The sequence below is a fragment of the Cinclus cinclus genome, chromosome 2, assembly GCF_963662255.1.
Source record: "Cinclus cinclus chromosome 2, bCinCin1.1, whole genome shotgun sequence".
Taxonomy (NCBI): Eukaryota; Metazoa; Chordata; class Aves; order Passeriformes; family Cinclidae; genus Cinclus; species Cinclus cinclus.
The window spans coordinates 45,175,974-45,191,867 of NC_085047.1; the positions used below are offsets into that span (position 1 = coordinate 45,175,974).

The 15,894-nt window shown below is 36.9% G+C and overlaps 1 protein-coding gene across 1 annotated transcript in view; it reads left to right on the plus strand.

Moving 5' to 3' along the window:
• DDX10 (DEAD-box helicase 10) overlaps window positions 1–15,894 on the plus strand; it is a 156,660-nt gene that overhangs the window by 29,342 nt on the left and 111,424 nt on the right. The window contains exons 11-12 of the mRNA XM_062487581.1: window positions 3,453–3,540; window positions 8,779–8,867. Of these exons, the coding sequence (XP_062343565.1) occupies window positions 3,453–3,540; window positions 8,779–8,867 (177 nt within the window). The remainder of the gene's footprint in view (window positions 1–3,452; window positions 3,541–8,778; window positions 8,868–15,894) is intronic.

The following is a 15,894-nucleotide window of genomic DNA, read 5'->3' on the forward strand; positions in this document are numbered from 1 at the left end:
TCTTCGAGCATTCAAATATGGCAAAAAGGTACTCTGAAAGTACAAAATAGTATGAACATTTCTTAAAGGAGTATGTAATCTCCAAGTTTTCCGTGCAAGCTGTAAACTTAAATTATTTTTGATAGTATTGTGAAGTTACTTTGTTGCATCCAACTTTGTTGGGTAAAAAGACAAAAGCTGCTTCCTCAAGGGTTACCATAACAGATTTTGTGTCTAGAAAATTTTACCAAAGGAAGTGCAAGTGTATAGATACCCATGATGTAATATCGCTTTCTTTAATATTGTGGCAGAAAAAGCTGTTTTTAATGAATACAGCAATAACAACAACAACAACATACCATTTTTTCCTTCTTTTTTCTTTCTCACGGTGGATAATACTTGGTTGTGTATTCCACATGTTGGTAGTATTAGTATAGGGGAGCTGTTAAAACTCACTGCCTCCCAGTTGCCATAGTTACTGTAAGACAGTGCATTGGTGTCACTAATCAGTGTGGTTATACACTTGTGTGTGATCTGCTGGGGCGAGCCTTCCTTAGGTGCCAGCCCTTCCCCCTCTCTCCAGTCTTCAGGCAGTCTAGTGTGGCTACCAGAGGGAGCCATGTTCCAGACTGAGAGCCCAGTGCAAAACCTGCTGCTGCTGCTTGGAAGCTGGGTGGGATATGGAAACTGCTTTGCTACATCACGGTAGCAGGGTCTCTTAGGTGGTTGTTGATCTTTCTTGCTTAAATTCTGTTTTGGAGAAGAGCAGGGAAAAGACAATGTCTAGTTAAAAGACTGCTTCTATCCTAGTATTAAAACCAGGGAAAATGAGAGGGAATCAAACTGTGTATCAACCAGGAAATTTGGAGATTGCTGTCTGATCAATTCATAAGGCCAAGCAAACTCGGTTCGTGTTTGCATCATGGCACGGTCAAGTGTGGCCATTTATGCAACTGGTAGGCAAAACCGTAGCTTCAGAAAGTTGTACTGCTCCTTAAAGGTAAGAGAGGTGATCACAGAGTAAGAAATATTCAGCCTGCTTAAAATGGCAGACAAGGTTATAAAATCTCCTTCTGGCCTTTGCATAGTTGGTTTTAGCTCACTGGTTCTTAGCCATTTAGGCAATCTTATAAATGATGATAATTCATTTCAGTGTTTAGCTTTTATCTTTGCTTCTCCTAATAGTCACATCTATACAGTTCATTGTAAAGAGTTTTATTTGTTCAGGAAGAAATAACATGCAGACTCATTAAAGCCAAAATCCAGTTTAACACTTTCTCATTTTTTGAATCTCAGCATGAGAGGAAGATGATAGTGGGTGACTGTCATGATATGGTGTTGGAGAAGAGAGAATTCAGTACTACTTCTCTTTTTTTTGATAGTTAGTGCTGCAAACTTGCTCATTCATTAACAAATACATAAGCTCAAAATGTGCCTGGGGTACCATGTTCTTAGTTGACGTTGCTTAGATTTATACCACAATATCTAGCCATGCTTTTAAATGTGAAGTATCTTGTGTGCTTTTGTCTTTTTCAAGCCCTTTTCTTGCAAATTTCAACCAAATTACTCAAAATTTATATGCTGTCTACAAAATCTTGCTGTATTTTGTCTAGAATTGCTGTCTGTTATGCTTGGAGCCTCAATGACATATAGTCTCTTATAAATAGTGAATCGTATTCCTACAGCAATCAAGTCATAGAAAATAATGAGTAATAGCATGTCCAGGTGAAAATTGGAACTTCGTAAGCATTTTGAATTTGACTGTGGCAGCAGGGAGTAATTGGCAGTCTCAGCTACTCTTTGAATTGTGCTCCAAGGCCATTCTTGCATTACTTAAAGATTTCACATAGACCATGTTTCCCTATTTTATGAACATGTACAGCTGCCAGATGCTTTCCTAACACCAAATATGACATCTGTTGTTTCTTTCCCATTCTTAAAACCTGCTAATGCTTCTATGGAGGATAACTAAACTGATGAATCATATTTTGCTTCTGACTAAGCTGTGTTAGCTGTTGTGTATTTGCTTATTTTCTTTAGGTCCTTACAAATAGGTTTTATTTTGTATTTTTTTTTTTGTATCAAGAAAATGTTAATTGTTTCACTTTCTTTTTGCCCTCTGAATATGAGTACTGTATTTATATCGCCTATTTGATAGGATTTTTTTTCCTTCATCTGAGATGAGTTCTTAAGTTTAGATCTAACTGTGACTCCAAGTGCTTTTACTTTCTCCAGTAGCAATAGAGCAAATTTCTTTTAACCCAGCTCCCATGATTTGTGATTCTGGTGTGAGCATGCACTGTGCTGTAGCTGTTGTTAGCTGGCTGATTGCAGCTGCCACTTTGAGTGGGGACAAGGAAAAAAGGCACTGGCTAATTTAAGGGCTTTGAGGTCATCTCTTAATGGCTTTCCCATAACTTAGCAGCAATCCAGCACTTTTCTGGACTGTCTTACTACTGGTGTTCATATTAATTTTTTTATAGCTCATGCTTTCCCTTCTTTACTTTTTGTATCATTATCTTTCAAAGATTTGTTGGTCAGTTTGTCCCCCACTCAATTTTTCGCGCTTCTTTTTTTTCTGTCTTATGCCTTTACATTTTTAGAGCCAATTATATGCTGTCTGGAATCTGGAGCTCATGTTTTTTTGGTTTTCCACTAAAATGGTAGCTAATAGTGCTTTTGTACGCTGTAGTTTTCCCTGGCTATATCTGAACAGAGTGAAGAAATGGAAATTGCAAGGAAATTAAGTTTGATATCTGTTTTCATATTTACTAAGAATAACCTCCCACCATATTTGCTAAGTTGTATGATACACTGGGGTGTCAGTAGCTGCTCAAAAGTAGATGAGAAGAGGTCTGGGCAGATAAGCCTGCTATAATGTAGGTATCACTGGAATAAGTTTAAAAATTCAGAATCTGGGAGAGGATCTGTGTATCTTTTTAGTAGGTCTAATGGCAATTTCTGTAGTGCTGTCAATTTTCTTTATTTACTTGAGAAGCTCTTAAATCTGTTTAATCTCAATGTCCTTTATTATTGCTCACCTGGCTATTCTTTCTAAGAAGTACTTAAATTTCAGTATTCCTGGCACAATGAATCTTAATTAATCTTTTAAAAATGCTGACAATTTCCTTATGAAGACTTTTATTTCAATATAAAGTAATTCTATAATTCATTATGCTGTTTCTGTATTTTTGCAATATTTTTATAAAATCAAGAAGTTCTTTTCTGCTGCTTTCTGCTTTGCTTTGGAAGAAATTTCACCACCTTCTGTGAAAACTGAATAAAACAGCTGCTATTTGTCTTTTCTGCATTATTTGTTTAAGGTAATCTTCACCCTTAATATGGTTCCATTCAGTGGTAATAGCTCTATGCATATTAAAACAATGCAAAAGATGTGAAGATGCTCCTGAGAACCTAATAGGTGCTTATTTTGGCATGTTCTAATAATTGAAACCTTTTTTTTTTTTAATTAGAATTAATCCAGAAAAACTTACAGACATCCAAAAGAGGATGCAAGCGTTCTTAGCTCAAGATCAGGAGTTAAAAGAGAAAGCTCAAAGGGTAAGTAATCTGCTAGACTATCATTCTTGGGGCATGTTAGTTGAATAGAACTGCTGTTTGAATAACTGATCAGCTCAGACATCCTTAGAAGCAGTGTTTGGAACTGAAGAACCTCCAGAGATAATTAAGCACTTGGAGAATCTCCTGTATTAGGAAAGAAACATAAATTAGAGAGAACCAGAGTCTTCTGAGTGATGCCCAGTGACAGCAGAGGAGGCAACAGGCACAGATTTCTGTATGAAAAGCTCCATTTAAATCCAGAAAAAGCTTTTCTTGTGAGAGTGGTTGAACACCAGAATGACAAGGCTGTGCAGTCTGCAAATGCTGGTTATTAAAAACTGGATTTAAATGAGCAGCTATCTTAGAATAGCTCATCTGGGTAAGATGGAGAATTATGTCAATTGGTTTAAGAATGGGATTTCTTTGCTGTTCTAGTTAATGCTCAGAGACTCCATGGACACTATTTGAATTTCACCACGTTTATCAGGTTTGAGGAAGGTAGGGAAACTTCAAATAACTAAGTAGGTTCCTGGATGAGAATGAGCTTGGTTGTAAAAGACACTTTCTGTGAAAGGTAGCCTGTGAAACATTTCTGGAAATTGCACTGCCTCTTGCTACCACTAAACATGTTTGCTGACCTTTCCCTGGATTTATAATAATTTTAGGCCCTGAACTCTTTGGAGTAGAGCTTACTACTTGTTTTATTGAGGCACTGCAACATGTTGGTTTTCTGAGGCTGGTTGGTTTGTTGGGGTTTGGTTTTGTTTTGTTTTTGGTTTTTATCTGTATACATCATTAGCCTGTGAATTCTGTAGTTGTATCAAGCCTCTTCAAAACTATACACAATCAAAAGCTCAAATTGAAATGCAGGGAAACACAGTTGGAAGTATAATAGGCAAATCCTTCATGTCATTCGTTGCTTATATATGTAGGTCAAATTAAAAGAGTAAAACCAAAGACCACACAGGGAGAAATCCAGAAATGCCAAGGCCTGAGAAATACATGATTGCAGAGATTCTGGATTAGTGTTAATAATGTTATATTTGTATGAGCTAGTATGGGCATTAATGACAGTTGAAGGAATACTGGTAAACCTGAGTGGTAGGGTAAAAATGAAAAGAGGATTGTGAAAGCTTAGAGAAACCAAGAGTTTTAAGCTTTCTGTTAAACTGGGATGTAAAATGAGTCAAATCAAAATATTTAGAACTGTTGGTGAGATTCATCTACTGCTCTGTGAGGTAGTCTGCCTGAACTTTCATTTACAGCTGATAGGGTGGAATAAGCACTTCTACAATGCCTCCTGGCACAGATACTTTAAATCCCCTTTGGGACAGAGAGATGAATGGTGGTTTCTTTGTGCTGCAGAGGTAGGCTATGTGATGTGACCTATCTTGGAGGCTGGCAGTAGGGACACTTAGTGAGTCAGAGAAATGCCATTCTTAGTTTCCTAAACAAGGAGATTTAAATCAAAGTGCCTGAGGAGAGCTCAGTGGGAGCTTTGTGAATAAAATGTCTAAGGCAGTGTTCCAAGGGAATGATTTTAGAAACTGTTTTTGGTGTTTATGTATTCCAGGTTTTTGTAGTGCATAAAGAATTACTTGTAGAAGTGTGGAATGTCAGTGTAAGCTTCAACCTGGTGCTGCACAAGCCAGAGGAACTGGTGGTGTCACATTCACCTCCAGCTACCACCGGAAGTTGCAGTTACACCAATTTATGTCAGAAGTGACAGAGCAGCTGGCTGGGGGAGGATGAGAGTAGGAGGAATCCAGCATCATCTTTCTTGGAATGAAAACACCAACAAACCTCTGTTTCTGCCTTTGGCTTTTTAAGATCTCTTAAATGGCAGAGAAGGATCATTCCAAATTGAGCAGAAGAAAATACTGATGAAGTTTTAAAATAGCCCAAGAATAAAATCAAACATGGGCTGTCTGTCATTACTGCAGATACAAACTTAAATTAGTTTTGAAAGATTTTAATTGCCATATCATTTCTCTTTCTCTTTATAATTTTTGTTGCAGTTTTTAATTTATGGATAGCAGAGAATTATCATTCTTGCAGGCAAGCTGTAAATACATTCAGTTTTTGAAAAATCTGAAGTATGGACAAGTGGTTTATCATAGAAGCATCCCTCCTTAATAATGTTTAACTATGAATGTTCAGACATACTATGCAGAGGTGCCCGAGTAGTCTTACATGTCAGTGTGAATAAAACAATAAAATTAATGCAAATGAAGTCCTGAGCTTGGATCCTTATCTGAAATGCTGGATTTGTCAGAGGCATTGTGGTTATGTTGTCTAGTCTCTCTGTTGCAAGCCACCAAGTTCTTGACATTTGTAGTGTAAAAAATGAATTCCCATCCTGAATGGACGAGATAGCAGTGAAACAGCACAGCTATGAGAAGAAGTTCAGATAGGATGGTACTCTACCACCATGTGTTGAGGGCATGAGGCCTAAGTTGCTGTGTCCTCTAAGCTTGTTGATTTACTTCATTTACTTTGTTTGAAAATAGAAAGTTCTTGATTACTAATTGCTTCGACAAACTTCGTGGTTTATTTGGTAGGACATGGCTCTCCTGCTAATGCTTAGAAAGACAGTTTAAATCAGATTGGGGCTCCTTTGGAACCTTTGCAGTTCTTCTCATGGACTGATACTGCCTTTTGGCATTTCTTGTGATTTTAATATTTAATATGTCAATTTAGCCAGTTCTGGAAAAAAGTTTTAAAAAAGAATGTTTTTCTGGCTAGTTTGAATGTTACTGTGGCACTGAAGTGATGTCTATCCATTAAATTCTTCATCACACCCAAAGGAATGTGCAGGGTTGTTACAGCCTGAGTTTCTAGCCACATCCTGTTACTTTTGAATTACTGTCAAAACAGCAAACCAGTTGAATTGTGTGCATTTTAATACTTAGAACAGTTATCCAGGAAATAGATGAGTAAATCAAAATTTATAGGTAGTAAATTCATAGAGCATGGTAGTTTTTCCTTATGTATTCCCAGTACTTGTACAATAATCTCCAATGCTTTTGGAGACCTGTAGCTACTATTGTAGTAGAACTGTAATAAGTTAATAATGCCCAACCATACATAACATTTTCCATACAAGTTAATGTATATAACATTTTTGCAATGTTCAGTTATTTTGGAAAAGCCTTGAACATGGTATCACACGGCAGATATGGCAGGGGACAGCAGCAATTGTAAAATAGCTGGGAAAAAAATTACAGACTGAGTAAACTGAACTTGTTCTCCCTTAGCTCCAGTGTGTGTGCAGGCTGAGGAAGTCTTAGGATAACTGAATAAAATCTAACTGAGATGACAGCCTTTAAGGCAGAAGTTGAAGTGAACACACTGAAATCAAACTGAAAAATCAAAGTAAATAGCTCGATTTCTTTTCTCATAAAGTAGAACAACTCTTACATGCATTTGTTTGGTGTTTCATTCTTAGTTATTGTAGGGCTTGAAAAGCATGGAAAAGCTTTGTTCTTTCTGCCCTTTATAGTGTGTTAATTTCCAGACCATGTGTACCAAATATAATGCAAGTAAGGTAAGTGGATGGCTTTATTAGTTATCCAACAGACATAATTAGATTTCAACACTGTAGCAAGTAGTGACTCATGCAGATATTCAGATCTGCAAATCCTAGATTCACAGGAAGGATACTTTTTTAACCTAATTTTTTTCAATCTGTCACTGCAGAGAAAAAAAGAGGCTTCCATTGGTTTTTGTCACTTGCTAGACAACAATAGATTAATGAGATCTGTCAAATTTGAAGCCTTTTCGTAAACATTCTAATTACCTTTGTAAAATGATTAATAATTCAATGTGAGCCATGAAGTGGCTTTATTCCACATCTCAATCTTGGTAGCAGCTGAATGAATTTATCTCTCACTTTCCACAGCTAAAATTACTTGAATGACATAATCAGGAAGGAAAACCCTCAGCATTAGCAAAAACATGCAAATGAAAATTTATAGTGAAGTAATGGGCAGCTTGCAAAGTATATCTCTTAGCTCTACATACCTTACAATCAATAGTTTTTATTTCAGTTTACTCAAGACAAAAGAATGAGTTTATAACATTGCTTAATTTACTGTCCTATCTTTAATTCCACCTTTGAAAGTGTTTTTTCTCTTATGAGCATTTAAAGAATCCCCATCAGACATTAAAGCTCCTGACTGTTGGGTGTTTCCTCCTCTGAGGCTAACAATATTTTTTTGTTTTTAATTCCACATGAATTATTAATATAGTAGTTTTCTCCAGTAGATGCCTGTACATAACAGAACAAGGGTGTGGTTGTAGGATGCGTGAATGTAACTCTGTGAGCGTAACTTGCTGTTAGCATTTGATGGTTTAAGCCTCATGATAGGAGTTTTGGAATGTGTTAGAAATAAGGTTATCAGCAATAGAAATCCAAGGATCTTTTCTGATACTTGAAATATTCCAGTATTTATGCTGCTGCTGTTGGGTAGAACTAGACTATGTAAAAGCAGCATGAGAGTAGTAAGAATCTTTCCTTTTGAGAAGGGGGGCAGGAGAATACATTACAAGATTAAGTCATTCTCTTACACAGTGGTTCCAGTTTTTTTTTGAGAAAGTCTGTGATTAATTGATATTTCAACCTTGGACTGGTCTTAGTAGGTGCTATAAAAAGAATCTGTCTTGGTCAGCTGAGTTGTGTTCATTGACTGTGTGCATGTGATGAGCTGCTGGTAAATGCAAGGTAATATGAATCATCCTAGACCACAGTGAAAGGCAGCTATATTGAGCTGAATAACTTCCTGCTTATGGCTAAGATTAAGTCAGGACACCTCCGATTGATGGCAACAAAGTCTATTCTAAGTTCCACATAATTTAGATATCAGAAACTAACTGATAGCATAACAACATTCCGAAAATCTATGAAAAAAAAATTCAAATTGAGTCAGTGATGTTTCCTTAGGACTAATCTGTCCTGTTTTCACTCTGGGAAGATATAATATGACATACTGTTGAGAAATTCAGTCAATTCAGCCAATGTGAATATAATGAAATATTTGAATACTTGAAGTTGCATCACTTCTGTAGTAGCAAGAAATTTTGTCTGATGAGTATTTTCTAAACAATTTCAGTCTAAAATCTATGTTAGACCACCTAATAGTGAAATTCTGTTTTGTGTTTAGAGCAATAATAAGTTTGTTTCTTTGGTTGGTAATTGTATGGTGTCTTTTTTGTTGAATACTTTTATTTTTCTTGCAGTGTTTTGTATCCTACTTGCGTTCAGTTTACTTAATGAAGAACAAGGAAGTATTTGATGTTTTCAAATTGCCTCTAGCAGAATATGCCCTGTAAGTATGGTCCACTTAAAATATGAAAGCTGTATAGTGAGAAGTTTTGCAGTCTTTAAATAGATGTTTTGATTGTGTTAACACACAGAATTGGACTTCTAGTCTTCTAGTGTAGTTTGATATTCATGCTGAGCTTTTGCATATTTTCAAAGAGCATTCTAAAGGGAAATTATGTGTAAAAGCAATATATAGCTGTACAGAGAAATAAGTTAGAGCAGAAGGTACCTTTGCTATGTACACTAGAAGAAATAACTTCTTAAGTAAAAGGATAGAGAATAATGTTTTGGTGTCCTCCTCCCCCTCATCTGCCCTTCAGCCTCATAGCTAAATACCAACCTGTAAAGTGTATTATTTGAAAAGAAATTGGAGTATCTAAAGAGGATGTATTGCAGTCTCTTTTTGAGTGTGATTGGGACATTTCTTCTTGGCCATCAGTTACTTTTCAGAAGATTCAGTGCATTTGCTAAAGACGAAGCATGTGCACTAGACTGAACAGCATCATTTTGCTATGTCTATTTTTGTACATATATGTGCATCATTCCTTTGTAGGGGAGGGAAATTAATTTTGACAGGTTGACTTTACAGATGCCAGGCCCTTGAAATTGTTTTAAAATGTGATGTTTTTGAAATCTCGTGGGACATATGATAGTCGTAAGGGAGCAGGAAAGGTTCATTTGAATTCATTCATTTATTTGAATGAGCCTTCAAAGGTTCATTCGAAGGTTCAAAAATTAATTTGATATGTGTGGAATTTCATAGAGAAGACTAACTTCCCAGCACGTGGCATAATGAACTAAAATGTGACAAATTACTAGGCTCTGGAACACCTGGTCTTTCTATGCTGTGCTGCCATTAACATGATTGTTTTTTAAGATGCATAAGCCTATTATAAATAATGCGTTTTATCTTCATGGACTGAGACATTTTGAAAAAGAACTAGCATAAGCTCAAAAAATTTTGCTACATGCAATGCCTGCCCCTTCTCTTGTATAATTTGTCAGCATCTTTAAAATCTGTTGTAGGTCTTACTGTACTATGAAGTGAAGAATAGTGGCAGAAGATTAGGGCTAAGAGGGATAACCACACAAATTCAACCATGTAAGAAACAGATGGTGGCAATGCTGAATTTACAGAATCCCAGTGCCTCTTTCTGGATTTCAGCATGGTGTGCCATCTAGTATTTGTAGATGGAGTCATCTGCAGTTCTGTTCTGTTCAGGTCTGTGTGCCAAGATTTGGACCTTCCTCAAAATAATTCTGAGTTCGAGCTTTGGAAAGCTGCTAATGTCATTCCTGTAATAAAATGCAAGTAAACCAGTCTGTTGTTTGGAGAGAGTAGGAGAGGTTTAGTCAAGGCTGTGAAATATGTGGCAGTATAATCTAAAAGTCAGAAGATAATAAATCTGGGTGATAATTTGGAGATTCTGTTCTAGTTTGTTGGCACTCTTCTTCCCCACTCTCCAGACTTCTAGTCTTAACTAAATACATGCTGCAATTCCATAGCTTTCAGTTCAGTGCACAGCCACTGATACATGGATCAGTTATATTTGTTTAAATTAAAGTCCCTCAAAGTCTGGTATGTTTGAATTTTGCATCCAGAAGCAACCTTGGTTTCTGTTCTGCACACAAACTTATGGCAGAATCTGAAAGGAGAGTCCTTTTTTTCCCTTTACCTTCTGTGTGCTTTTTCTGAAAAGTACTTCAGCCTTTTTGTGGAGATTTACTGATAGCTTGATAGATGTTACTCTGCTAAAAATCCTGCAGAGAAAACAGGCTGCTTAATGCCCCTGTCAAGTTTGTATTGCAGGCTGTTGCCCACATTCCCTGTTGCTCTCCTGCTTGGCATGTCTATGCACTGAGATTCTCTTAAGCTCTGTTGATTGAGTCTGCAAAAAAGCAACTCTTTTTCATTTTTATATGTATATAAGATCATATATAGATATATAAATACATAGAATACATATAAAACAAAATGTATAAAAAATCTGTGCCTAAACACACACCCCTATTCTAGCAATTGATCACCTTTAAGCTATGGTGCATTATTATTCTCTCCAGTATTCTCTCATTATAAATTGCTATCAAGAATAATTTCCTGGAGAAAGACTTGTGTAGGCCTTTTGTTAACAGAGGCTGCCTTTAAGTCTGATGAAGGAGAAGCTCAATACTTGCATTTAAAAAAGAAATTTGTCTTTTGATTGCAAAGGACAGCTTTGAAAACATAAGAAAATGTAAACAAACAACAGGGTGAAAAGGAATAATTACTTAGTCTGGTTTCCTGGAGAGGAGTCATTGTTTTGAAATATTTTCTTTCTCAGGCACTTTAGGTTGCTAACTGCTGACACACACACAAACACACACAGAGACACACACACACACATATATATATATATATATATACACACACACTGTTCTCCATCTCCAGGGGCAGATCTTAAACAGGTGAGTGTGCTGGAAGGACAGGTTAATCACAGTTCTAAGGGGCTGCCAGGGAAGGAAGTTCCCTTTGTGACCATCATCATGTCTTTCAGGAGAAATGCAGCATATTTTACTGTTTCTCCCTGTATCGGTAAATAGAGAATAAATAAAACAAGTTGAAGCCAAATTATTGGGAAAATGTCAATTGCACACTCCTTAGTATTCAGATAGTTTTGCAAGTGTTTCTTGCAGATTAGTATTAAAAAATAGTGGGTGGTTGCTGGTGATGTCAGGACTGAAATGGGCAGTAGCAGAATACATGATCTATCTGTCCGCATCTGTCTGTCCTTTTACTGCACTCTGATCCCCACTCCTGGCCTGACCCTTACTGCATGGTCAGGGCAGAAGGTTTCATTTGTTACCTTGCTCAGGACTGTCTGTCCCATCCTCAGGCAGTGCCCATTTCAGGCTTTACACATCTTGTCATCCCTTTGTTGCTTCCTGGCCCTCCTTCTGGCTGTCCTTATACTTGCTTTTCTACACGCTAATCTCCTAACTAAAAGGATGGCTCCTAATTACTTTTTCCCTGTTGTTTCCAGTCTTTATGCATCTCTGACCAGACTTAACTATTTCTCATGCTGTTGACTGGTTAGTGTCAGCTTTGTATGTTATTGCTCATAAAGACCCCAGCATTCCCTGCAGTATTTGCAGAGTTTGGGTGTTCCTCACTGAGCTCCCCCTCAGCTGCCTGAGATCCAGCTGTCCCTTCCTGGGCTTCTGTCACTGCCTCTGGAAACTTCTCCCATACAGCTTTCTGAAGAAGCTGCAGTCTCGACCTCTTTCGAAGTCCAGTATCATTATTCTCTTAGTCATCATCCTCATGTCTTCTAGGATCTTGAGCTATCTTTTCTCATTCTGCAGCCAAGCTGGCTATTGACCTTCACTCACCTTAGAAGTGAATGTACTTGCATATGCATGATTAGAAATTCCAGTAGAGTGCCTATTTGAGTTGGCTAAGCCAGCTAACTTGAAGAAAGGGTTTTTAATGCACTCTAGAAAATCTTGTTTCTTGTGCTCTGCTGTGTTGCCCTCTGAACAGATGTCAGGGTGGCTCAGGTACCAAAGAGGACCACCAGGATTTGGAACTGCAATGCAGAGGTTACTTTTCCTTTTGTAAAAAATGACTACTTTTTGGTCTTCTGAATGACTAGATTGTAACCGTGACATCCTCTTTGTTCTCCTTCTCTTTGGTCCTGACCCATAAAGTCTTGAATAGCTTGACCCTCCCTATTACTAATAGAGTGCCAGGTATTTAAGCTCCTTAAGGGAGAGGCATAAAGCTGGCTGGTAAAGTAAATATCACAGCAAACACAATTTCTCTGTTCATTTTGGTTATTCATCAGACATCTGGAAAGCCTATTAGTTCAGATTTGTGTCTTTTCAGTTGTTGGGATTTCTCCTGTTTTCAAATGGTTGCTCCTCCTGGCTTCTGATAGCATTTTAAATGTTAAATGTGGATGTAGCATATATTGCTAGGCAAGTAATACATATTTCTTCTCTTGAAATAGCTTCTGGGACTATTTAACCTTTTTCAACCTATTTTAAATCTTTGTTGGAACCTATTCTACAATAAAAGTAATCTCTGTACTGTGTTTTTGTGTTCAAATCATTCTGAAGTGGTTCACTAATGGAATATGTCTATATTTAGTAAATGTACGAAGTTAATGTTAGACTGAGTCAGTAACTTGTGTAAAATTGTTGTGCAGCAGTTCAACAGATGTGACCTCAGATTCTTGGCTCATGTTTTAAAAAGGCCTAGTAATCTTCTAGGAGCAAATTAAGAGCATTTGTCACACAATAAAATGTAATGATTTTACTGGTCTTATGTTTCTTTTTTGCAAGGATAGATTTTGCTTTGTGTGCCTAAGGTTTGGTCTTTCTAAAGAGTTGAGAAGTGTCCAGTTATTATCTCATCCCAGCAGAGGCAAAGTTAAGTTACCACGTCAGTGTAAACACACTCCAGACTTTTGTATAAGCACAATTAACAAACATTAGAAGAGGCAGTATTTTAAGTCTGTTACACTGTTCATTTAAATTCATAAAAAAAATTAATGTTTGATCTTCATTATTCACTAGAAACAAAAGAAGTATTTTCCTTAAAGCCATACAGTGTTATTTCTTTGCAGTTTTACTCTTCTAACTGATTTCTTGAAAGCACTTGTGAGTTTGATACTAAATTAACAAAGGTATTTGAGCATTAGCGATCATTTGTTTAGTTACTTCCATGCATTCCCTAGTCAGTGTTAGGGGAATGCTGATATCTGGCCACCTTGGTTTCAGCTGAGGAATAGAACTGTCAGTTGTACTTTGATTTATAGCAGCAAACACTCCCTTGATTTTAGTATTGCCTTTAGAAGCTGATTTCAAATGTCTTTCTAGAAGACCTCGTTCTTAAGAAGTCATTGCATTTTGCACCAAAATATGAAACAGGATTGTTTGGTTTGTCAGCTGAATTGTTGTTGATATTTAAAGGCTACCATAGTCTGAGGACTACATTGTGGTGTTAGTGTGTTTTTAGTGCTGTCTGATAAAATTTGTGAAATCTCACTAAATAACTGACCTGCTTTCTGTCTGTCTTTATCAGAAAACCCCGCGCATTTCTTATTCCAGATGGGTCTGTAAAATAATATCACTAAAGTAAAAAAATAGTTGCAGCTTCAGTTGTAGTAGGACTGTGGTCTGAGCAGCATCTAATGAATTATTGAGAACTAATAATGCCCTTTCTAGTTTATGAAAGGAAAGGCTGGTTCATACATTGAGTTGTTTCAGTATGACAGAACTATAAATTTGGTGAATAATTAAAAAATAGTTTCTAAAGAAACTGTCAAGTCTTAAAATATGGGGAAGATTTTAGCAGTAATAGAATGCCCAGATTTTGTCCCAGATTTTTCTCTATTTGGAATATACTGTGAAAAAGAGGCAGTAATGAGCCAAAACACTGACATTTCTATGAGAGGTTAAGCAATTAAAAGTATTGGGGGATTGTTTCATACACTTTTTCTAAGCTTGTCTACTATTACTGTCTTACCAAATAAATTTGACCTCTCTCCCTTCTGCCTGAGGTCTGTATTCTTTTGGAATTAATCTGAATTCTGATAGCACTGGTCTTTTTTGGTAGGCTTGCTAAACAGTGTAGAAAAATTTGCCAAGACTAACTGACAATTAATTTTATTCAATTATTAATGTAAGAAATCAGTGCGGTACTGCAGTCTGGTAAGTGGAAGTTCATAGTTGAGTGAAAAAAATCTGTGGTGTGAAGCTTAGTCTGCATCATGGGCTGTTCTTTCTGCTCTGTAAGTTTTGCTGAACAGAGAATAGTTTTTCACCTTGTCAGACTCTTCTATGCATGTGTATTCCTGATCTTTGATGCTCGCTTTGGAGGTGTAGAAGAAAAGCTCTGATAAAATCAGAGTTTTCAATCCTGTGTACCTTGTGCTTGAGGAAGAGAAGTGAGCGCTGATTGTGTTGTTGCCATACGGTATTGCTGCTTGCATTGCTTTGTCAACACTTGACAGCAATACTTTATGGAGAATAATGTGAAATCTGGAAAAGCAACAAAGTGTTTCTCTTGCAAAGGATTTGATTTTTGATCCCTTGCTGAAGAGATTGAATGTAGCAATCTCTTGATGTGTATTTTACTGTGCCTGGTGTTAAGGCCCAGTTCCAGGTTTGAATGGCTTCCAGCTGCGGCAGTGAGGCATTACATCTGCTGTTTGGTTATTTCCATTACAGTTAGTCAGTAGGCCAAATTTTAACTCATCATTTCATTGCAAAGGTAATTAGTGTTTGCTGTCAAACAGTCAAACAAGTTTAAGATCGCTAGTTGCTCCAATTTCAGTTCCCAATGGTGTTTAGTTATCCTCTGCACTGTCAATAAATGTGCAAAATACTCTGGATGAAAACTTCCTTTGTTCCTTTTTCATAAAATTCTGTTTGCTTTGTTATTGCTGTTAATTGCATGTAGAACAGTGCTGAATTATCAGAAACACGAAACCAGAATTTTTACATTAAAAATAAGCTTTATTTGTTGGTAGATTTGTTCTTTATCCTAACAGTGGGGATTGCCGTTTAGGTTTGTGTTTACTTTTAACCTGTGGCTAGTACCAAAAGTGCCCTGTTTAACCACAGGTGTAGTTACAGTTGGATTTTTTTGTTTGTTTCTTTAAGCAGGGCATTTCTTTTTACTTACCCTTTCCCATTGGCAGCCATTAAAAGTTCAAGGCTCTCCAGGGCCTACAGTGTATTCTTGCTGCTCTGCAGTATCTTTCTGGGTGCTTCACTGACTGTTGAGAATGACATTTCTGCCAGGTAGTATGGATTAGATATTTCTCCTGAGCTGTAACTTGGGATCCTTTCAGAGGCTATGTAGTGACAAAAGAAATTATACTATCAACTTGAACAGCATTGAGAGGAGAGGTGTGCATGTTTTGAATTGAAAGTGGCTGGTCTTTTACAGGTGTGGGTGCCTGTGTATATTTGTAGCCACTGTAGTTGGATAAATCCTTTATTGCTTTATTAAGTGTATGTAAAAGCACCAAGTACTACTTTCC